A 24,547-nucleotide genomic window follows, 5' to 3' on the forward strand; every position below is an offset into this window, starting at 1 on the left:
AAACTGCGGTACAGAACACAGAACAATGGAAGTAAAACTATTATCGACTGGCCTTCTGCAGTGGTAGGTTTTAGAATATAAATCCTTTCAAATACATGTAGAGCAATATCATTCTTATAACAAAAAAAAAAAAAAATGGAGAATACAATGGTGACTCTGAATCAACTCTTCTGGGGTCACAAAAAGTATACAGCTTACCAAATCTAGCAGCCGAGATTTTTTTTAGTCAAGCAGGCTACAGAACCCACTGTAGTGAAGACTGTGCTTTGACTGGAACACCTGAATTGCCAGATCAGTTGCCAGGATGGACCAGCTACACCCTCCACAGGTGCAAGTTTATGAGACAGGGTCTCAAATAACAATAAACAAGTCCCGGGACAAGGAAACTCTGTCTTCACTGACAGGAATGAGTGAGCTTGCCGGGCCTGGCACAGTAACTGATTCACATCATCCATATTTATGTAGCGTGTGGCCCATGATAATATAACATTCAAAATAGCTCGTCTTGCTATTTTCCCACTTAAACAAATATACTGGGTTTTTGAGGCTCTGACACTAAGTTGATCTGATACCGTATTGCATGAGTTTATTGTGAAGGTTTAAGATCAGATCTTAAATATGTATGTCAAGAGCCTAACAGCGTGCCTGGTGCAGAGTAGACATGCAATAAATACATGGTAGCTACCATTGGTATAAGGAAATGGTGACACTTCTACTTTCTCAAAGAAATCTGAATGCAAAAATTCAAACTGAATAATGTGTACTATAACTAGGAATAGGTGTCATATTTTGACGTAACACCCATACATAAAATATGCTCACATAACACTTGTAATTCATTATTAAATTATTCAACTGGGCAAAATGAAAGGCTTGAATTAGGATAAATCTCACAAATATTAAAAAATAAGGCAATAAGTATTTGCAAAATACTACTGGGTATAGAATTTCTTGATAGGTACAAGGTATTCAGTTTAAGTTTTCTTATGCTGTGATTGTCAGAAGTCTTTTTATATTCACGGGAAAATAAAAATTGAAGAATCTGGATTGCCTAAGAGAGAATTAAAAAATAAGAAATACATAGGTGAAGACTTGAAATCCTATATCAAGACTTGAAATCAGGAAGTGGTAATCAAGTGGCAATTTGAGTATAATGTAAATAAATGTTCACTGACAGAAAAAATGCTCACAGGGATGCCTCAAGTTCAGATATACATCCTTTAAAAAAAAAAAAAAGATTATTTGAGTATTTGAGAGTGAGAGAGTGAGTGTGTATGGGGAGGGGGAGAGGGCAGAGGTAGAGGGAGAGTCATAAGCAGACTCCACACTAAGGGGGGAGCCCAATACTGGCTCCATGTCAAGACTCAGATCACGACCTGAGCCAAAACCAAGAGCCAGATGCCTAATACCACTGAGCCACCCAAGAGTCCCCAGATATATAACCTTTTATCAGAAACCCCAACATTATTTAGACTCAAGGATTATTCAGCTTCTGGGCCAGATGACTTCTACCCTCCACAGGAAACCTCTTTCATGTTACAAATCTGGACTGTAAGAAAGGCGCAGCAATGGTGTATGTGTGATGGTGCTGGGGAAGTGAGGTGAGGAATGAATGAACAGTGGGGAAGAGAAGTGATTCTTACCTATATGGAGTTCCTATTGTATGGGAGCAGCACTACAATTTTCTGTATGAGACTATCCCTAAAAAATCATGTACACTGTGGGTGATTTCCTCCCTTACCAAGAGTCCAAGTGTAAAGGTGATATGCACTCTTAGTCTGAACCATCTGAATCATGGATAGAAGGAAGAAGGAAAGCAGTATAGATTTCCTGAGCATCTACTATGTGTCTTACATCAAAGTAGGTATCATTTAATCCTTAACATACCGTCTCAGTATTATAAGCTCCACCAATATTGACAGAAAAAACAGACTTTTAATCAACTTGTTTCAAGTCATCCAGTTAGTAAGAGATAGACTCAGGATTTTAAGGCCTCTGCCTCTAAAATCACAATATCCCCTCTCTACCACAGTTTCCTTCAGAATGGTTTCCCAGAAAGAAGTCGAGAGGAGCGAATTTTAAAAAGTGACAGACCAGTTAATTATCTAAGGGAACAAACTGCTTATATCAATAAGCTAGATCACTTAATAACTCATTTATATAACCACTAATTCCAAAATATGTGATTTATGTTTAGGATAGCTCACCAAAATTTATGACCTAGCTCAACTCAGGTAGTAATATAATAGTTCTTTTGGAACTTGAACACACTTTTCTCTTAAAATTTTACCTTAACAACTACATTGATTAAAATAATGAGGATAACTTTGCCACCTCGAAGTAAAAATTTTTACTAAAGCACAATTGCGAGTAAAAAGTGCACAAATCATAAATGAAACAGCCCAGTGAATTTATACCAAGTGAACACACATATACAAACCATTCACATCAGAAAACATTACCAGCACCCTAAGTTTCCTTTGTTATCCCATCATTGTCATTTACTTCCCCCCCGTTTTTTAAATCATGGATTAGTTTTGCTCGTTTGTGAGCTCTAATACATTTTTTGTATCTGGTTTCCTCTGCTCATTATTTTTGTAATAAACATGAACAGTTAATCCATTCTCATTGTTGTATAGTATTCTATTATATGACTTTGCCATAATTTATTTACCCATTCTATAGCTGATGAACATTCAGATTGCTTCTAGTTTAGAGTGCTCACACCTAATGCTCCTATGATGTACTTTCTTGTGCATGCCTTTTGATGCAATGCCATTTCTTCTATATTTCAAAATTTTCCTATTTAAAAAAAAACTATTTTCCTTAAGGAATGTTATAAATTTAAAATTTCAAAAATATGTATTGTATTAAATAGTTCAAGTAATATATTCTCTCTTTTTCTTAAAGTAGGTTTTATACCCAGCATGGAGCCCAACATGGGGCTTGAACTGACGACCCTAAGATCAAGACCTGAGCAGAGATCAAGAGTGAGCCATTCAGGAACCCCCCAAAATATACTCTAATTACCAGTCTTTTCAGCCAAGTGCTGGCATATACTTTGCAATATATGCTTTTAACCTTGGTGAAAGGTGATTTTTCAAGAATTCCAGGCTATTCACTTAATCTAGAAAAAAGATGCATTATTGCAGCAACAGTGGAGCAGGGGGAGAGAAAAAAAAATGAGGACAATACAAATGACATTTCTGAAATGTTTCATAAATTTACAATAATTCAAGTTCAATAAATACTACTGGGGCAAATGCATCATGAAGCCTGCTGGCATTGTGTGTCTTCTCAAGAGTCATCCTACATTGTTGAATATCTTTCTCAGCCAAGACCTGCTTGACACACAGAGGCAGGCAGTAATTGGAGTTCTTGAGGTTGCAGGTGTGAGCAGCCAGGTAAGAAACTATTGTTTTTTTTCTGCATAGCTTCTGTCAATATAGACGACAATAAAGCAATTAAGGTGGGGGTGCTGGCATGGCTCAGCCGGCTGAGTGCTTGGTTTCGGCTCAGGTCATGATCTCAGGGTCCTAGAATGGAGCCCCATATTGGGCTCTGCGCTCAGCACAGAGTCTGTTTGTCTCTCTTCCTTTGCTCCTCTTCCTTTCCCTGGGTCATGTGCATCTGTGCCTGACCACAATCTCCCTCTAAAATAAATAAATAAAATCTTAAAAAGTCATAGTAACAAAGGCAAATAGGTGGCTCCAGTAAAACCATGAATGCTTCAAGTTTGAATCTATTCTCACAAGCCTCTCATTTCTCTTGCTAACCTTCAGTAGTATTCACGCCATTTTCTAGGTCCCAAGACCTCTCATACTACTAATCCAAACAGGAGAGAGTGATATACTTGTTTATGCTTGAAATGAAACTTCTCTCTACAACAATATTAACATTTCCAGGAATCAGAATCTTTGGGGTTACTGTCAATAGTTAAGAAATAAAAGGTTTTACCTATTAAAACTTCAAGCCTCTTCTAGCGGAAGAGATAATTTTTATTGACTCTAGACATTACACTCTGCCCCTGAGGTTGGCTTTCATCATTATAGGCTACCTGGAGTCTAGGGGCACATCAAGAAAGGATAGTTGAGCGTCTGAGCTAGCCTATTCCTTCCCCATCTTAATTCACCTCCTGTCCTTCTAGTCTAAGACTCTCAGATGCCAGGGGCATGAATCTGCTCATACTGTCCTAACAGTGCCCTATGCCAGTGCCTTGATATGGGCATTCATCTTCTCTGTCCAGTCCCTGTCATCATCATTAAAAGCTATTCTAGCTGAATTGCTGTTCCCAAGCAGTCCTGCCATTTGGCCCAGAGCTCCTGCTGCTTAAAACTCTCTAGCACTCAGGGCACTGAAGAGAGCATGGGAAGCAGGTGGCAGCAGTATGACAAGGGATGTGGGGACGGGATGGCAGGATGGGAGGGAATTATAAAAAAAAAAAAAATCAAACATTATTTAAGCTCCTAACAACCAGCAATGAAGGATAAAGAGATGAACTAATTCTGGCTGGGGAGCTTTGCATCAGGTGTGAGGCTGGGCTTGATGAGCTCAAAGACGAATTCCTTTACACATTCTTCCTAAGTGGTATTGATTAAAGGGGACCAGTATCTGCTTTAGTAGGTGTTTTGGGACTAAAGAGGCATTTAGCACCTAGGTAAGAGAACTCAAAAAATAAAAATACCAAATGAGAGCCCTCCAGACATCACACTCAGCCAGATACATGAGGCCAGTGATTTAGTGCTATGACTGAGAGGGAACTACTCTACACAGGCCCACCTACTTTGTTCTCTAAGTCATTTGGACAACTGGCCCCTATTCCTGGTCCCAATCTCAGTGTTGGCTCATCCCTCCTTATATTACAAGTGGGGAATGTATAAGTCTCTCAAAGGTTACCCACTCAAGGTTCCAGACACAGATGCTGCACTGTCACTTGAATTCTTGGAAACAAGTCTTAAAACTTCCCACAAGTCTTCATACAGTGAAGGTGATATTACATAGGGTTATTACATAGGGTTTTTCTTCTTTCTATGAAGGCATGTTCCAGCAAAACTTCAAAATCATCATAAATACAACCGTTCAAGGCAATAAATTAGTAATTTAATGATATAGAGCTTTTTCATTAAACTATCAGTTCTTTGCTTACCCTGAGTAATCGGTTCAAGGAATCAAGTGTTGAACTGAACAATTAACGCCAAAAAATCCTTGAATCGGACAGAAAAGAAACATCCAAAAATAAAGAATTAAATAAAAATGTTACAAAAATGTCCCATTTACCAGACTTTCCAGGAGAAGCTTGAGACATGCTTTGCAAAAATCTGCTTTTAACCTTGGTAAACCAATTAAAAGGTGATTTTCAGTAACTCCACTGCATGAATCAATTTATCATTGGAAATATAAACATTTAAAATATTCTTTCAACTCCCAACTCCTTGCAAACCCACTAAAGTCTTCTGTTCTTTGATCTTCTGTAATAGAGAAACAAACACCAGCAATTTTAATTTCAAGAAAATTACACAGGTGCTTTGTTTCTTCCCTTAAAAGAAATGACATGATATTTGAGTTATTTATAAATGAGTTCCATATGAACTAGATTTAATTTATAATTCAATTGTTAAATTACCTCTATATCTTTAAAAAAAAAAAAAAACACAAATCATCACATAAGTGGGTAAAAAGGAATTATTTTATTCCTATTTACATCTCCAGGCAGAGCCAGATCTGTGAGGGACTAATTTCGAAATTCATCCAAATACTGAAACAGACATTTTATTGCTGACACTGCTATCTGAATTGCCAAGCAAGCCCACAAAAAAGGCACCATTAAAGAGCAGCAACTTAGTAAACAGTAATATAAGTTACCAACAATTCATTCACTTAATAGTATCAGACACTCTGCTCTAAGTGCTTGAAATAAAATGCTCTCTAAAAGCTTATAGTATTGTAAAGAGAACAGACATCAATCAATCACGTAATGGAGTGTAATTAAAAAGTGAAAAAAAACTTACAAGGAAAGAGAACACCGTGTAAAGTAAAAGAATCTGATCTAGGCAAACAGGCTTCAGAGAGGGCTTCCCTGAGGAAGTGATGCTTGAGTTGAGAGCCCTTGGACTAGAGTAGGGGGGGAGGCTTGTTGGGGGAAAGGTCAGGCCAAGGGAAGAAGAGCATGAGAAAGGGCCTGGGGTAAAGATAAGTCACACCCTCAGGGAAGTAGAAGCTAGCCATTCTGTTTAGAGTACAGGCAGCTAGGGGTACAGGGATAAGAAAATGATAAGCTTTAGAAAGCTCTTAAAATAGGAAGCAGGAAAACGGCCTGTACTGTAACATGGGTTCGAGTGGGGCTTGAATAATATAAAGCCCGTAAAGGAATTCTGTAAATTGTGAAACACCCGTTACTTTCATTAGCACTATTTACTTCCACTATGTTGTTTTCTAAATAAACTTTTGGCCTGTATGTCAAGGGACAAGCCAAAAGCAGAAGAGCTAAAACTAGAACCTCAGTGTTCTAATCCAGTGTTTTGTCCCTATGCCACACTGCCTAAAAATTTCACCGTTTACATCACTTAACTAGTCCAATGTCTTTACCGGACAGCTAATGACAACTCCAATTATGAGTATACACCTGGCAATTTTCTAAGCTCCTTATTTACATTGACTCATTTAATCCTCAATTCCAGAAAAAAGGTTCTATTGCTGTCCAGATGAAAGCAACTGAGGTTCAAAAAAGTTAAGAAAATTATCCAAAGCCACACGGCTGGTAAATGTCGACATTGTTAACCACAACATTATTTAGCTTCTGCCTAAAACATTTTGTGTGTACACATGCGTGTGTATATGTACACATGGGGGGGAGTGGAGAACAGAACTCAGGTATAAAACCACATCCATATAACTGAGGACGCGGATCAGGGTCTTAGTCACCTAGTGCCAGGGGTATTGGTGGGGTTTCGCAAATATTTTATGAATTAAAGATGGATATAAAGGACTAACAAAAAATTTGAATCTAGAAGTGATTTTCTGAGGCTCCCCCCCCCCTCCCCCGTCATGTATCCTTCAGGAACTCATTTGATGGCTATATTTCTCTCTACTTTTTTGTTGTTAAATTGAAGATTTTTCCTCCATTACCTCGGTCATACTTCACAGACGTTAGCCTGGAGTAGGCAGAGCGGGATTACGGTACAAGGTCAGTGAAGTAGTTGCAGCCTCTCCCTACCACAACTGGCCTGCGGTCAGTCACAGCCACGCTCGCTCCCTCGCTCGCCCCCTCGCCGGCCTTCACCCCACCCCGGCTGCGCTCTCTCCCCAGGAAACGTCTTCCTTCCTCGGGTTCCCTCCGTTCAAAGGGACCCCCCTCACACCCAATCTAAATCAGTCTCCTCAGGCCTTGAACGCATCGCTCCGTGTCACCCTTTAACGTCTATCCGCCCAACCCCCAGTCCTGGGAAGGCAGAGGCTTTGTCTCGGTGGTTCTCGGCATGTGTCCTCCACTGCCGCAAACTAGGCAAACATGCATTTATTTAATCGCCGAACGAGAATTACCTCCACATCTCTCTCTGTTCTGCCAAGCCCTCAACACCCTCAAGCCTTCCAGTGTCGGCGGCTCTACACCCTTTTCCACAGGAACACCATTTCTCCGTTACTTTGAGGATCACAAAGTAGCCTGGACTCCATTTTCCGAGCAGAGCCCCTCAAACGATCTTGAGAAGGGAGGTCCGGGCCTGGCAAGAACCACCACCATTCCCCCCATCCTACAGTCCAGGAAATTGAGCCTCGGAAGGGATTCGCCCGCAGCCATGCCGACAACACGGGGAGGAGCCCTGCGGGGTGTCCAGGTTCCGAAAAGCCCTTCCCACGAGGCAGCGCCGAGGACTCAAGATGCTTCATCACCTTTATTACTATTGTTCTACCGTGTTCGCCCTGTACGCGCTCCAGACCTGGGGAAGCCGCCCGGCCCCTCGCCGCGTCCCCGCGCGCCCCAGACTCCTAACCCAGGCCGCGCCCCCGCGCGCCCCGCCCCCGGCCCCGCCCCCACCGCCCCGGCCTCACGCCGCGCCGCGGCCTCTGCTCCCGCCCCGCAAGGGCTTCCGCGCCCCGCGGGGGCCGCCCCCACTCGCCCCAGCCAATCAACAGAGGGCCGGGGGGCGGAGCCGCAGGCCCCAGCCCTCCTATCCGGGCACCGATTGGCCGGACCAGCCTTCGCTCACGAAGTCGCGCCCCGCACCCGCCTCCCTCCTTTTCCTCCACCCTCCCTTCAGGAAAAACGGCGGTTGGGCCGCGGCGGTCCCCAACGGCGGGCGGGAAGCGGCGGGGCGAGGAGCCGGGGAACTAGGGAAGGAGGGACTGCAGGGAGGAGGAGGATGAAAGGGAGGAGGAGGGGAGCCCGGCCCAGCCGGAGCCATCTCCATCGCGAACAAAATGGCGGCGCTGGCGGAGGGCCAACTGTGAGGCGGGGCCGCGGCCATTCCCCCTCCGCCCCCACCCTCGCGCCGGCCGGGCCGGTCAGGGGGAGCCCGCTCGCTTCGCCCGGCCGCGGGCGGGGAGGGGAGGGGAGCGGCCCGGCCCACTATGCAAAGCGTCCGGCGCCGCCGCCGCCGCCCCGTGGCAAAGGTAAAAGGGTCGGGTTCAGCCGCCGTCGCGGCGGCTCCATGTCCGCGCGCCAGGCCCGCCCCCTCCGCCGCCGGCCCGAGCCCGCCCCGGCCCCTTTTCAATTTTACCTCTGGATTTGGCGCCAAAGCGGCCTCGGAGCAGGTCCCGTGTCTGCGGCGGGCGGCCCCCGACGCGGAGGGCAGGGCGCGGGGAGGCCGGGCTCCCGGCGTTGGCGGATGGCGGGAGCCCGGGGGCCGCGGGCTCTCGGGGCAGCAGGCGAGAGACGAGACGCCGCGGTGGGAGCGGGGGCGGCGGGGGCGGGCCCGGGGGCGCCGCCGGGGTCGCGGGGAAGGGGGGGTTTGTTATTGTTTTTGTCAGTGAAAGGTCAGAGTTCGTGACCCCGGTGCCGCCGCCGCCGCCGCCCGCGCGCTGGTAGGAGGAGGGCGAATGTTCTTCTTCCTCTTCCCAGCGCCAGCCTCGCCGCGGCCGCGGGGGGCGGGCGAGCACGCGATTGGCTGGGACGCGCGCGCGCACCGGAACGCCGCGGCCGGCGCTGGTCCGTCCGGCCCCTCGGCGGCCCGCGGGCCCGGCGGCTGGCAGGCGGGCGGCGGGCGGCGGCCGCGGGGCAGCGAAGCCAAGCGGCCCGGCCGACCGGGTCTGCTTCCAGGGCAGAGGGCCGCTCGGTCGTCTTAAAAGCCTGGGGACGCCGGGCGCCGTTATTCGGATGCCGGCCCGCGCCTCCTGGGGGACGTGCTCTCCCGGTGACCTCTTCCATCCCGGCCTCCCGCCGAGCTGAAGCCCGAGTGTGTGTTGGCCGAAGAAGCCGTCTCGCAGCGGAGAGCCTGCAGGTCAACGGGGTGGCTTATTGGTGGGTATTGGGCGGTTCGTGCCCTACTCTTTACGGATCGGTTTTTATTTAGGTTTTAAAGCCGCCAGCTTCTGGAGGTCGAGGAAAAGTATTGGAATAGTTCAAGACCTGTTATTTACGGCCTTTTACTGGACATGTGACCCCGATCTTAAGTCCTTTCCCCTCTCCCTGCTGTGTGGAGCTGGTGAAGTGATACCTAAGTTGTATGTAAAGCGGCTCTGCAAAATTGCTCCTCTCGACCCTTAGGAATTTGGGGTTGTACGTGTTCCGTAGATGTTCCTCTCTTTTTAAGTCGTGGTTTTGACTTGCTTTGGGAGGCGTGGACCACTTATTTATCTTAGACGCCCTGAAATGTTTTGGCTAAACTCTTCTTGACCATCCTGCTTTGTAGGAGGAAGATCCTCTGTTTATTGATTTTTATTTTTCTTGTTATAAATAAATGCTGAACCCAGGATGGATGGGTTAACCATTTTTCTTAGACATTTACGCTTTGGTCAGGCTGACCCCAGCTTTTGAGTATTTTGTCCATAATCTTCTATTTCTTCTTGATAGGAAAAGCTTTATTTTTATATTTTAAAATATTTATTTTATTCATGAGAGACACAGAAAGAGAGGCGGGAACACAGGCAGAGGGAGAAGCAGGCTCCATGCAGGGAGCCCAATGCAGGACTTGATCCCGGGGACCCCCCCCCCATCACGCCCTGGGGCCAAAGGCAGGCGCTAAACTGCTGAGCCACCCAGGGATCCCCAGGAAGTGCTTTAAACACACCATTTTTTTCTTCTCCCTTGTTCTCACTTCTAAAAGAAGTAAATGAGTAAAAGAGTTAAATTTGTAGTGTCTTGGTGAATCACACAGATCCTGAAGCTGGAAGGGGCCTCAAGCAATGATAAGGTTCAGTCCTCTTCTGGCAGGAAGATCTTACAGAAGAGTGGGTAAGAACCAGAAAGGTCAAGTGATGTGCCTATGGTAACACGGTATTTTGATGGTAAATCCTAGTAAACATGGACCGCTTTTACAATTGTGTACCCTTTTTCAAAAATTAATTTTTTTTTCAAAAAAAAAAAATTAATTTTTTAATGTTGAATAATGCTTCCAGATATAGTGTACAAAATCCATACATCATTGAGTTTGGGGTTTTGTTTTGTTTTGTTTTTGCAAACATGTTCAGTTGCACTAGTTTTGAAGTAAATACTAAATCATTTATTTATTTATTTATTTTTTTTAGAGATTTTATTTATTTATTCATGAGATACACACAGGGAGGCAGAGACATAGGCAGAGGGAGAAGCAGGCTCCATGCAGGGAGCCTGATGTGGGACTCATCCCAAGACCCCAGGATCATGACCTGAGCTGAAGGCAGATGCTCAACTGCTGAGCCATCCAGGCACTCCATTTACATTTCTATGATGGACTATCCTTAGCACTGTGAACAACACACAGTTATTTCATTTTACTGAAGTGCGGCCCAGGTAGGGTAAGCAACCTGCTAAATGTTACAGGTGCAATAAGGGAAGCCAAAGTTGGGATCTAGTCCTTTTGACCTTAAGATTTATGCTGTAAAACCATGCTGCATCAGTTTGGCCTGTTGGTAAAAGCATTCAGTAAATGTTCACTTAAAGGTTAGATGTTGAATATTAAAAGTAGTGTAGAGGGGCACCTGGGTAGCTCATTTGGTTAAGCATCTGCCTTTGACTTCAGTCATGATCCCAGGGTCCTTGGATCCAGCCCAGGATCAGGCTGTCTGCTCAGGGGGAAGCCTGCTTCTCCCTCTCCCTGCCACTCCTGCTTGTGCATGTGCTCTCTCGACCTGTCTGTAAAATCAATCAATCAATCAAAAAAAAAAAAGCATAGAAAGGGTTCATAATCTTGAGCAGCTTTTCTTTCCCTGAAAAGAGGTGCACACATACAGAGACAGATTGCAAACAATCACAGCAGGTAACAGGCCTCGGCAAATTTAGATCGGTGCTGCCATAGTGCCATTTTTTGCTCCATTATGTTTTTGCTAGAAGTCTTTTAAAAAATATATATGTGTGTATACGTGTGTGTGTATAAATATATATATATATATATATATATATATATATATATATATATATTTTTTTTTTTTTTTTTTTGGAGAAAGCACACTGCACTTATTTGAGGTGGGAGGCAGAGACTGAATCTTAAGCAGGCTCCACTCTTGGTGCACAGTCTTATGACCCTGGGGATCATGATCTGAGCGGTAAATCAAGAGTCATGTTTAATGGACTGAGCCACCCAGGTGACCCTGGTTAGAAGTCTTTTTAGTAAAAGTATTTTAAGTGGCTTTAATCACAAAAAATATTCATGCTGTATTTATACTAGCTTATGCTTTTTTTTAATACTGTGTTAATAAGTATCCTCATTTGCATCAACAATACTTTTAACATTATTTTACCTGCCTTTAAAGGGCTCTTGTCTTGCAGGGGGCATAGTAAAGGACTGCCAGGCCCCAGTGGTTGTGAAGCAGTAAGCTTTGGGTGGGGCCTGGCATCAGCACTTGTGAGCATCACAGAGAATTCTGATGTACATTACCGGCCTGAACCACTGATCTAATTCCAAAAATGGGTGGCAAAAGAAAAACAAGACAAGACTTTTTGTTTTGCTTTTTGAAATGCAGCTATTTTTTTAAACTGACCACTACTGAAGATTATTCATTCACAGGGATGGGGGTGTGACAGGAGTGATGATCTATCTGGGAGTATCCAGCTGTTGTGTGTGCTTTATCTTGGCACCTCCCCAGACTGTGAGCTCTCTACGGAACTGTGCCTTGTCCCTCTCTATCTTAGCGCTTAACACAGTACGTAGTAAAGAGTGGGTATTTCAGGGGATCCCTGGGTGGCTCAGCAATTTAGCATCTGTCTTTGGCCCCAGGGCGTGATCCTGGAGTCCTGGGATCAAGTCCCACATCAGGCTCCCTGCATGGAGCCTGCTTCTTCCTCTGCCTGTGTCTCTGCCTCTCTCTCTCTCTCTCTCTTTTATAAATAAATAAAAATTAAAAAAAAAAAAAGTGGGTGTTTAATGAATCAGTGCTTTTCCCATCAACAGTATATGGTGAACAGTATTCATACTATCTTCCCACTTTTAAGATGAACTCAGTTAAAAGTTTGGTGATTTCCCTGATCTGGGTGGGATGTGAGCTTGGGGCTGTTGGCTCCTTGGACAGTGCTCTGTCCTCTTTGTTCTCTGAGCAGATTGTTTTCTTTTTTTTTTTCCCCACAACAGTTAACTAAATAGTCTGTTTTTCAGTCAATTATTAAGTAATTTGTGAGCTCCTTGAGAGCAGGAACTATATCATGGAGTTTCATTTTGTACAAAGCACAGAGTAAACATGTTTTTTGCCATCCAGGGTTATTTAAATGATAAATGTCAATGAAGACCAAATTTTGGTTAAATAATAGTTGTAGATATGCTAAATTTTTCAAGGTACTATTATTAAGCAAAGTTTTTTTTTTAACTTGTAAAAATACTGCTTTTGTGGTAGCAGAAATTATGGTTTTCCTTATTTTTGTAGACTAGGAAGACTTATTAATTATCTTCTGAATTTTGTATCAACTTTTCTATAAAAGCTTATGCTCTATACTATGCATAGTAATTTATGAAACTTCTGTTACATCATTTAGATGATTATGACATGTTTATAAAATAAATTGTTAAACCTCATGTAATTATTAGCCTTATTTTTTAAGAATGTGGAATCTAAACAGATGTAATCAATGAGTACCAGATTGCATGTTCCTTATCATCACACATTATCTTATTTAATCTTCAGAATAACTTTGTGAAGTGGATGGTATTATCTTGTTTTTATAGCTGAAAGAGTTTGAGGCCTTCAACAGGGCAGCGTGACTTCTCCAAAGGCAGGTGGTGGAACATTTATCCATAGTTATTTCTGCTTATTTCTCTTCTTCTGTCCTTGAGGACTTTAGGAAGAAAATCCTCTTCTCTCCACCTCCGTGATTCTCTGGAAGTTGAGTTCTGTCACTGTAGGCTAGTTGGAGAGGTCTCAGGTTCTGTATACTAGGCCCTTGGAAGAGAAGAGAGACTGAGCTTGTGGTGGACTGGTGGGACTGGAGACACAGGGACACTGTGAGAGTGGGTTCACGAGTTCCTCCAGAATGGCTTTTGCTGGGAGGTTTGCCCTTTTAGTTTCTGTTCTGAGGGTTTCAGGGCCTTGAATGGGTATTATTTCAAAGTAGTATTTGGTATCTTGGTGTATGATGAAAAATTAGATCATCTTCCCTTGATCCCCTGTTTTAGAGTGCAGGTTGCCTAATTTGGAACTCGCAGTCTTGAGATTAGGAGTTCTTTACTAGTCCCGCACCACCACAAGAGCTCATCACTCGAACCTGCTGGCCTTTTATTCTCGAAGTCTAAGTAGTGGCACTCCTTGAGGTTTTTGTTTTTTTAAAGATCTTATTTATGTATTCATGAGAGACAGAGAGAGGCAGAGACACAGGCAGAAGGAGAAGCAGGCTCCATGCAGGGAGCCCGATGTGGGACTCCATCCCAGGACCCAGGAATCATGACCTGAGCCAAAGGCAGACACTCAACCACTGAGCCACCCACGTGTCCCACTCCTTGAGTTTCTTGAAGAGATTATATCAGCCTCACAGCCTATTCATTACAGGCCAGAAAAGGCACCTCAAACACCCAAAGCCAAAAGTCCTTTGGAAAAGCCTTCTGTGCTTTGCTTTGGGTCTTGGCTTTCACCTTGGGGAGGCTCTGGGTCACGTTTGGCTGCTCCTCCACTGTTCTCTAGGTCTTCTTTCTGTCTTGGCTTCCTAACCTTCCAAAGCAACTCTACTAGGTGCCCCTCCCTACCCACCCTTCCTTCCTTCTTCCCTCCCCTCTACTACCTGAGTGATCTGAAATAGCCATTTCTAGCTTTCTTCTGTTAATAAAGTTCTTTAATGGCTTTGCATTGCTTAGGGCTGAAGTGAAAGATGCCTAAAGTGGGGACAGTGTGGGTTGGGTCTGGCAGGTATTCTAAAGCTGGTCAGTAAGCTGAGATAAACCCTATTGATATGTTAACTGTCACGGAGACACCTGGAGAGCTCACTAGACTTAAAGGGACAGCCCCTTCTCAGCATCTGGAATGCAGCCAGAAATGCATATTTGCAAATGAAATCTGACTTTCAAATATTGGTAATATACAAATGGAGCAGGCCAAACATTATCTCTTAAACATGGTTCTGGGTCTCAGAACTAGTTTGGGACCTTTGACTAATCACATAAAATCTGAACTGAGCCAGGGCCCCTGAAAGGCTGTCACAGTAGGTCTTTTCAGCCCCTTTCAGATTAGAACACCATTCAGTGGTAGTCTTAAAATAAAAACTTGAACTCAGAATTTCAATTCCTTTTATGGAACATACATTTTAATCTGTCATGGAAAGGGAATTTGGCAGTCCTGAGCCCATGTCTCCAGGTTGAATGCCATAGTTCTCATTTTTCCAGAGCACACGTTTACTGTCTCCTGTCAAGGTGGGGAAGGGCAGTCACTTGTCTCTATAGAGTTGGGCTCAGGGGATCTGAGGGTCTCATGACTGCTTACAAAGACTCTCAACTGATCCTCTTGTTGGTTCCACTCTAGCCTTCCCAGACACCCGTGCCTCCAATCTCCAAGCTTCTTGAGAGCAAGGGCTGGTCCTTGTGTCTCACTGGAGTCCCTCCCAGCAGACACTTCAGTATTAGTTTTCTCTGCTAATTCAGCTGCTGCTGTCCATGCATGTATCCTCCAAAAATGAGTTGACCATTTTGATATCCTGTGCCTTTTCTTTGTCTTTTAGGTTATATCTTTTTATTCATTTACTGTCCTTTTAGTAGGTTTTGGAGAAGAGCCAAGAAATGCATGTTTTCTGGGTATCACTGCGTAACTAACCACATCCCAACTCAATAGCTTAAAAAAACACTTTTTAACATCACCATCTTGCAGTTCTAGGGGGTTGAGATAGGAGGTTCTCTCTGGAGGGCTCTTGTGGTTGCACTCAGAAAGTAGCTGGAGCTAGAGTCCCCAAAACAGGCTTCCTATCCTGTCTAGTGATTGGTGCTGGTTGGCAGTATGGACCCTGACGTGACCTTTCCGTGTGGCCCGGGCCTCCTCACAGCATGCTGGATGCATTCCAGGAGTAGACAAGCAAACAAAGTGGCATCTTATATAGAAGCCACTCCTCTGATACTCCTTGAGCCATCACCCAGGCCTGCCCAGGTTCAAGGCGAGAGGATCGCTTGATGGCAGGAGTGTCTACGTCCCTTCCGTTGGGAGGAAAATGTGCAGGAGGGCATCGACTGTGGCAGCAGTCTCTGACAGAATAGACTCCCATCTCACGTGTTCAGTTCACCTTTTCAGTGGAAGACCAGAGTGTTCTTCCTAAAACAGATGTCGAAACTGTAGGGTAAGTGTAGTGGCCCTGAGTGGGCTGCCCACAAACAGCCCTTTTTGTCTCTGTTTTTGTGACTTCTTCCATTCACTCTGATAATTCTGACTATCCCATTTCCTGGATATGCCACATGGTATCCTACTCATTCTCACATACTTTACTCCTGCTCTGCCTCCTGGGGCCTTCTAACCTCTTCTCTGTAAGGCCAGCCCTTCTGCAAGGTGGCAAGTCACACCCCCACCCAGTTATTTACTGATCTGCCTCAGGCACAGTCCCTTCACTGTTCTCCATTCTCTCACAGCCCTTTCTCAACCTCTACCTTAGAGAGTGTTTGTACCCAACTTCTCAGGTGGTGACCTCCTGGAGGTAAATAACCCTGTCTCTAGTGCGTAGTGCTGTTAAAATAGCACCTGAGCATTGCAGTGTTCTGAGGTCCCCTAGGGTTCTCCTGGGCTTACGTGCACAACATTCAGCTTTTGCTCTCTCTCCTTCCAGCAGTCAACTGAAAAATTTTACCACCAGGGAACACAATCCCGATCATATTAACCTTTCTTTCCAGCTAATTAACCCTGGAAGGAAATACCATGTATTCTTGAGGCTCTAGGTTTGTTGAGCAAATTTGATTTGTTCGTAGACATTTTGGTTATGACTTAGGTAACCAGTGTTTCTCTATTAGGAAGGTGAATATCCATCAACTGTGCATCAGAGTTTCAATCAGCAGAGCCAGTTTCCAGAATAACTGAAAATTAATCATCTTTCAGCTGAGGATGGCAGTTGAGGGTGCCGGTGGCAGAGTACGGGGTACCCTGGATGTCTTGGCATATTCCAGATTTGCTATCAATGGATTGTGGGGCTTCAGATGAGTTCCAACTCATGAGTCTGTTGGCTCGTAGGTCATTTGAGGCTGCACCACCTACCAGGGTGGAGGAGTGTGGAAGGAAGAAAGTGGAAGCACTCTTCCAAGTGGTAAACTGAGGCATTCATGAGGGTGTTGAACCTCAGAGCTCAAAACTCTTGACTAAATCCCTGAACTAAACATCTAAATCTTACAAACTTTGAATGTGAAATGCACTGTTAAATTTATTTAAAATTTTGATAGGGTTTTTAGCAAATGTTGTATTTATTGTGATTTCACCCCCCAAAGAGAGAACTTGTCAAGAAAACACAATGTTGCATCCTCTGTTAGAAGTCTTATCTCTATGGCCAAAAAAAAAAAAAAAAAAGTCTTCTCTCTATAGCCTTACTAAACAAAGGAGAAAGAGACTGTTCCCTTATAATTTTTCACAAAGAAAGCTTAATAATGTCAAGGGACATATCTGGAAAAAGGAAAGGTTTTAAATGTTATTTAAAAGGCCATTTTGGGGGCACCTGGATCACTCAGTTGAGTGTCACAACTCTTGATTTCAGCTCAGGTTATAGTCTCAGGGTCATAGGATGGCCCTGAGTCAGGCTCCATGCTCAGCATGGAGCTAGCATTTCTCTAGAGAGTCTCTCCTTCCCTCTCTGCCCTCCTCCCACCTGCTCGCACTAACTGTAATAAGTAATAAATCCTTTAAAAAAAAAAAAAGCCATTTTCTTCACATCTTTTTGTCAAGTGGGGATGTTTTTGATCTTATATGGCAAGGGATGGGCTTGTAGAATGAGACCAATATCTTGATTATTTGTAAAAATGAAAAATCTTTGTTGAGTAGGTGAAAGGTTGAGATTTAGAGAAATTAGATTGCTGCAGTGAAAACTAATGGTCATTTTCCACTGTGCCCCATAAAATAAGGTTCAGGGTCAGTCATACTGAATGGTATTACAGCTGTATTTTAAAAAGCTGTCTAATTTTATGCCTTTAACAACTTCCATAATTATACATGTTGGAATAATCAAGTCTCATGCTTTGGGGTATAGCCAATTACTGTAGCGATCAAGAGGTAATTTATTTTCTCATGTACGTTGCTCACAGCAGGGCAGCTCCATTATGCATTCATGAATTCTAGTGTGTCTGTTAGGGGTTGTTAAGTGCAGGCCAGTGGATTTGAAGGGCCACAGATTTATTGGAGATGGCAGTTCTTTAAATCCTCATCTTCTCCTTGTATCTGAGACTTTAAAAGGAGTTTTTAGGAATATATAGAATTATTTCCTATGCTTGACCACAAGACAGATTTTTGGATATAGCTGTTGGTGAGCACATTGGACATACAGTCAAATCCTTCCTTTCCTTCCAAGTCAACCTTTGGAGAGAATGTGAACTGCACTTTTGAAGGCGAGATTCTAATTTTGAAGAGAACTTGAGGTCATTTAGGGCAGTTTTCACTTGAGTGGGGAAATCTTTATATAATAAACCAGAATAATAGTCACTGTTGCAAATAAGCTTTGGGAATCCCTGGCATAATAACATGTTTTTATTCCAAAATTCTATGATATTTGCAACTCTCAGCTCCTGGATAATTGTTGTAACTTAAAATTTACACATACCAGTGACAGGAATATGTTACTTAGCTTATAGGTGTCTGGTGCCACATCCATTTCCTGATCAAAACTATTTTTGTAGCTTTACCATGAATTTTATACCTCCCCCCTCCTTGTAGTATTTTTGAAGCATTCAAAAAATAAAACTGGCAGTGTCCTTACATTTGAATGTGTCTTTAGTAAAGTCTTTTGTTTTGGTTCATTATATGCCTAACTGCAACTCTGCGCTCCTTAGTTTTTCCTTACCTGACAGTCTTAAGAAGCTAGAGGTTTAAAAACATTTTAAAAAATAAGTTTTGACCATAATCTAGAAGTATAAATACATTTTACATCAACAATCAGTAAATCCTGTGTACGTACGTGTATACACACACACACACACACACACACACACACGCACACGCACGGTTGAAACCACAATAGTTCTTAAGGACGACGGATACGCCCTGCTGTGTTCTGGTGTGCCTGTGGGGTGGGGTTGTGGGGAGGGAGCTGGTTCTGGTCCACTACATCGATTTCATAATCCACTCCTAGAGTTTAAAAAAAAAATAAGGCTACAGACCTTGTACACTGTGTCTTTTCTTTCTCTTCCCCTCACCCCTTGCTTTCTTAACACGGATTTTATTTTGTACAAGCCTCTCTTTCACTCTTGTGGAAATGCTGCCTTTCTATGCTTGCTCTATTATAATGGTACCCATGAAGGACTATCAGAATGAGGCTTGTTGTCCATCTGTTCTGTCCACACAGGATACCATTTCCTGTACAACATCACCAGATTATCTGTGCAAGGAAGAAACTGAGGCCACATAGAGAACGCGCTCCATGGCCCCCCACACTCCTTGCATTAGGTTGATCCAAACCATATTCTTTTTTCCAAAAGATGTGGTCCAAAGAATGGATTTTGTGGGTAGATCCTCAGCAGCTGTCCTCCCCTCAGCCCCCAGCTGACAGGTCTGTCCCTGAACGTGTGGATCTGGAGCAGCATGGAAGGCCTGCTGGATGCTTCTAAGAAAAAGCAAGTACAGAAAGAGGAGCTAGTCCCCCCTCCCTGGTGCCTGTTAACAGGGGAACCTGTAGCCCAGCCACTAGTGGCAGTCACTCCTCAATCTCTGGAGAACCAGCCCTGGAATCCATCAGGCTGACACTGCACAGCAGATTAGAGAAACCCAAAGAGCTTAGTTCTTAGGGATACTGTCAAAGTCAAACTGCCCTGCTTTTGGACCTCCTTATAGAGCTAATTTCCTGTTTAAACCAATTTGATGTTCGTTTTCTCTTACCTGCTGTTGGAAACAGGCTTCTTAGTGTGGACCCCTCTGTCCTTTCAGCTGACCATCAATATATGGAAGCACAAAAACTCCCCTGATTATAGAAGCCACAAAACATGGGCTGAATCAATTAGAATATTCCAGCATGTTGTTGATTCTGCCTTGTAGCAGAACTCCGTTCCAGCTTGGTCCTGCCACTCCTCAGCCCAGGTGACCTCGGTCCCTACTCAGGGCTTCAGTGTTCAGTGATGGACATTTACACTGTCAGTCAAATGAAAGGCAGGGCTGGATGAAGAACAGACTCGGACCTCATCACCCTTCAGTGGCGGTAGCAGGGCTGTCATCCTGGGCACCAGCCCGCATGGCGTACACCCCAAGACCCACCCGCAGTCCACACCCACACATGGGGCCAGGCAGCATCCAAGGGAAACTAAGCGGCCAGCTTGTCTGTCAGCCTGACCACAACTCAAAGCCTACTTCTGAGCTGTGCAAGAGTCATGACCAGGAGCCAGGGACCTGACCAATGTCCCTGGACACTTTGTTTCTAGTGTGCTTTGTGTTAGTGAGCATGGACAGATTTCTTCCGACTAAGACTGATCCAGGTGGGAGAGACATTGTCTGCAGAGAAGGTGTGAAGTCACTAGAAAGCAAGGGCTTGCTTTCAGCGCAACTCCGGTTTCACAAAATTTTACTGATTCTGAGAAGCAGGTGGAGGCCTACCCTACAGAGGTGTTTTCCTGACCCATGTGTGAAGAGCTCAGGGAGAGGTCATTCAAAAATCGAGGGGGAAATGACCCGATGACCAGAGGGAGCTCAGCCTGCCCCTGCCGGGCCCTCTTTAGGCCTGCTTTCTTGCTTGCCATTACCGTGAATAATAAGGAAGGTCTTCTTGGCATGTTGTCTTCATCTTGTCACAGAGCAGGGCCCATGACTTTGTTCACTTTGTACGATGACCAGAGGGAGCTCAGCCTGCCCCTGCCGGGCCCTCTTTAGGCCTGCTTTCTTGCTTGCCATTACCGTGAATAATAAGGTCTTCTTGGCATGTTGTCTTCATCTTGTCACAGAGCAGGGCCCATGACTTTGTTCACTTTGTACGATGCAGGCCCATTCCCGTGGGGTTACGGTTTCCAGCCTGCCTTCTTGAGTGTTTGGTTTGTGCTTATCCCTGCACTCTTTGGGAAGCTGGAATGGTCTCCATGTGATGGGTGAAAACACCAAGGCTTGGAGCCCCTGAAGTGAGTGACTTTGCTCAGGGCCTGCATGCTCTTTTGTGGGATACAGCTTGGCACACAGCAGAGGAGCTGCTCTGCCCAGGGAGCAGGTGTGCAAAGCAGATACCATGGAGCCTTGAGGAACATGGTTATGGCATCAAAGCTGGCCATTTCTCCAGCCCCGGGGCCCAGTAGAAAGGAGCACCCCTAGGCTAGGTGGGTGCCTTCACCTGAGTTACTCCGAGTAGGCCCCATGAACCTGTAAAACTGGCTGGTCAAAGAGCAGGTCGGGGAAGGAACAGCCTGCAAAATTGGCCAGGAGAAATCTGTTGAAATCGATGAACTGTGGGAAGGACAGGAGAGAAGGAGTTACAGGTAAACCAGATGGTTCCTTGCCCAGTCACACAGGAGCCGTGGAGGATTTTAATGGCCCCTGTCACTTCCTTTTATAAAACTGACCCAGTAGGGTTTATCTATAACTCAGGTGTTTTGTATTAGGGTAAGTACTTGCTGAGAAAAGCTCCATTACCTCTTCTTTTCGGAGCATCAGAAGTAGGATGTTACATGGTACAAGAGGCCTTCGTAATTCTACGCATCTGGAAGCCCAGAGACTGACAGTGGCCAATGGCGCACAGGAGATTGGGGAAACTCCCACTATCTGGTGCTGAGATCTCGCTGTGCTTTTTAAAGGCTAAGAGGCTCGAGGAGCCCCACTTAAATATGTCTGTTGATGAAAATGGTTGCAGTGGAGCTGATCCCTCAAAAATTAATAAAAAGATGTCTCATCACTTAGTTTCAATCATTAATTAAATGTTTAATGCAAACATTTTAAAAGAGAAATTGCAAACTAGAAAAAAAATTCCCCTGAAAATATTTAATGTAAATAACTCCTTGAGATGGTGCTTTTTACAAAGGGTTTGTCAGCAAATGCCTTTTTGTTTAGGAGACAGGACAACAGGAAATGGTATGATTGTTTTCTATTTCAATGAGAGTTAACAAGGAATCCCACCTGGCCCCACCCCTACTCTGCATTCAAACAGACATCTGTGCAGCATGGTGAGCAGCGGTCCTCAGCGGGAGGTGGCTGGACCCAGGTGCCCAGAGAGTATCTTCAAGCCACTACTTCTGTGCCCTCTCACTGTGTCCAGAGCCACTGGCCAAGAACACTCACTAATCCACCTTTGGATTGTTATCTCTTCTATCTCAAGGCTTTGGTAATACAGCCGAAGGATAGCCATATTGGCAACAAGCTCAGGTTCTCAGACATCTAATGCCATCAGCTCATGTTGGGTAAACACAGGAAGGCACACAATAAATTAAAGCAGACCCTCTCTCCTCAGGGGGTTTGTGGTGACCTCCAGGGTGGGGGCTGGGTTAGCCAGCGGCTGAGCTTCCAGCACTGGTGTAGTGTGAGGACCACTCTGGGAAGGAGTGGGTCCTGTATTAATAAGTCGTGTCAGTATACAGGTCTCATGAGCAAGAGGAGGAGAAAATCCTTGCCTTCTTATCCAGTGCAGTGTGGCCTCCCCAGTAAGGAGCACCCTCTCCTCCGAGTGCTGCTCACTTGCCCACTTGGTGAGGCCCAGCCATGTCTGCACAAATCAACTGTATGTACACCCTTGTTGTGAACTGGCGGCAAATTAGTCCACAGGGCTCCCATCTGCTCCTTACTTAAGTGAATCACTTGGAAAACAAAACTAGAGGTTGTAGCTCAGTAAAACAATAAAGTGCTTTCGATGAGGGTAGCTGTTATTTACCAGTTGCTTCTCGTTTCACCTGAGGCACTGACACCAATGCTATGAAAGGTGATAATGTTTACCATAGTAAAAAAAAAAAAAAAAAATTGTAAAAGCCTGTTTCCACTAAAAAGCCTGCATTTCTAAAATGTACTTTTTTCCTATTGTTTCCATGTCTTCACGTTACTAAACCTGATCTCACTACTGGGTAAGGAAATAGTTTATGCTGGGGTGGGGTGGGGTAGGAGGGTGGAAGACTCGAGAACAGAAAAGGAGCAGTTCATAAATATTCCTTAAGGGTTCCACTTGTGACGGTGAGAGGGGGAGGTTATGGCAAAAAAGATGAGGCCCCGTGCTGAATCCAGATGTGAGTCCTGATAAGTGGAGACACGGAGACACACAGATTGGCTTCTGGAAGGGTCCATGTTCAACCTAAGACTTTATTCTGAGTCCACATACTTGGTAACTGCTATAACACGCTTGCATCTTCCATGGCCTCGATCCACCTGTAAAACAGAGGAGAGGGAACAATTAGGTGTCACCGCTCTGTGACTCCGGTCAGAGAACTTATAAGTGACCAGGTGGACAAGGTGACTGTTAGCTTGATGTCAGGAACCATGTCATATTCATATGTGTTTCCCTAGCATTTAGCAAAAGGGCTGGAACACAGTGGAAATGCCTGCTGAACCAACGTGTGCCTGTATGAACGGATCATGATAATCTTTTTTAAAAATCTTACAACCAGGAAGAGGTAGTTCCGTTGTTCTGCTGTGGCCCAAAGAGATTTGATGAAACAGAATGGCTGGAACAGAGAGAAGCTAAAGCCCTGGGTAGTAACTTGTTTCCTTCTAGAGGGAGAGGCAAGGACATACAGGCCTAGGTATTTGGGTACCTTTGAGCCGAATTGGTATCCTCAGCTTTGAAGCTATAAAATAGGGTTTTCTTATGGTAGAGGTGAAAAATGGGTCCTACTTCACTGCTGCCCTCTTCCTTCTCTGGTGCAATGGTGAAACCGAGCAGGGGCATACTCTCCATGGCCACTGTGTCCTACAGAGGGAAAAAGCGAAAACTGGTATTAAACACGGCACTATACATACAGTCAACTGCTCAGCATTTACCGTTCCGTCCGATTTAAGATACACGAGGAGTCCTTCTGTGTGAGGTATGCTCTGGCAACACTGGAATAACCACTTGCGTACTCTTCTCCCCCACTCCCCGTGAGGACCAGACATGCAGAGAGAAAGAAACTTAACACTCTGTCACAGCCTGTTAAGGTCCAGGCATTTGCATCTCCATACTATCTTGTTGAATCTTCACAATAATCAGAGAAGGTATCATGTCACTCCTGTTCTAAAACACTGAGGCTCAGGGAAGGTAAATAACTCCCTCCCTAAGATCACAAAATTTAGTAAGGGGCAGAGAGAATTTGGACTCATGACCACCTTCTAACACTACATTCTTTCTGCTGACTTGAATCGTCAGTGACTGTTTTCCAGAATTACTTCAGAAAACATACCCCCTGTACTTGTTCCCTCATGCCCTCATCCACTTAGGGTGTCTGTGCTACAAAGTTGCTAACAATTTGATGAGATGTACACAGAGAACATAAGTAGATCTTAAAATCACAGTACTCAGTGGAAAGAGATTTTTGTATATAAAGATATATTTACATGTATTTATGTGAAGATACATCCTTATCAAATACAACTTTATGAAGCCACACATGAAGAGATACAATTAGTTAAGCAATTAGTTAAGATATAATTAGTTAAGAAGGTGGTGGGAGGGGAATGGGGATAGTTGAGGTTGTGCATAAGATGCAATCAATTTTCAAAGACTGCTGTATCAGGAAAAGCATCTGACAAAACTCATTATCGATTCATGATTTAAATAAAACCCCTAAGCAAACTAGAAGGGAATTTCCTTAATCTGAGGGCACCTGAAAAATACCTATAGCTAATATCCTACTTAAGAGTGAAATACTGAATGCTTTTCCTATAAGATTGGGAACAAGACAAGAGGGTG

At 44.4% G+C, this 24,547-nt stretch overlaps 2 protein-coding genes across 6 annotated transcripts in view; both read right to left on the reverse strand.

The window, feature by feature from the left end:
• The window catches only part of NR2C2 (nuclear receptor subfamily 2 group C member 2), a 100,157-nt gene extending 91,312 nt beyond the window's left edge, over window positions 1-8,845 (reverse strand). Inside the window, exon 1 of one of the 4 annotated variants that reach the window (XM_041762273.1) lies at window positions 8,715-8,845. The gene's annotated coding sequence lies outside the window, so the exon portion shown is untranslated. Of the gene's footprint in view, window positions 1-7,539; window positions 7,977-8,714 lie in introns of those variants that run through there. The other 3 variants (XM_041762278.1, XM_041762279.1, XM_041762275.1) reach the window with 3 other exon arrangements.
• A 12,734-nt stretch (window positions 8,846-21,579) lies between these two features.
• FGD5 (FYVE, RhoGEF and PH domain containing 5) overlaps window positions 21,580-24,547 on the reverse strand; it is a 120,875-nt gene continuing 117,907 nt past the window's right edge. For both annotated transcript variants that reach the window (XM_041762271.1, XM_041762272.1), the window contains 2 exons: window positions 23,415-23,569; window positions 21,580-23,028 (listed from right to left, as the gene is read on the reverse strand). In XM_041762271.1, the coding sequence (XP_041618205.1) occupies window positions 22,992-23,028; window positions 23,415-23,569 (192 nt within the window). In that variant the 3' untranslated portion in view covers window positions 21,580-22,991. The remainder of the gene's footprint in view (window positions 23,029-23,414; window positions 23,570-24,547) is intronic.

This window comes from Vulpes lagopus, chromosome 7, assembly GCF_018345385.1.
Source record: "Vulpes lagopus strain Blue_001 chromosome 7, ASM1834538v1, whole genome shotgun sequence".
In the NCBI taxonomy this organism is placed as follows: domain Eukaryota; kingdom Metazoa; phylum Chordata; class Mammalia; order Carnivora; family Canidae; genus Vulpes; species Vulpes lagopus.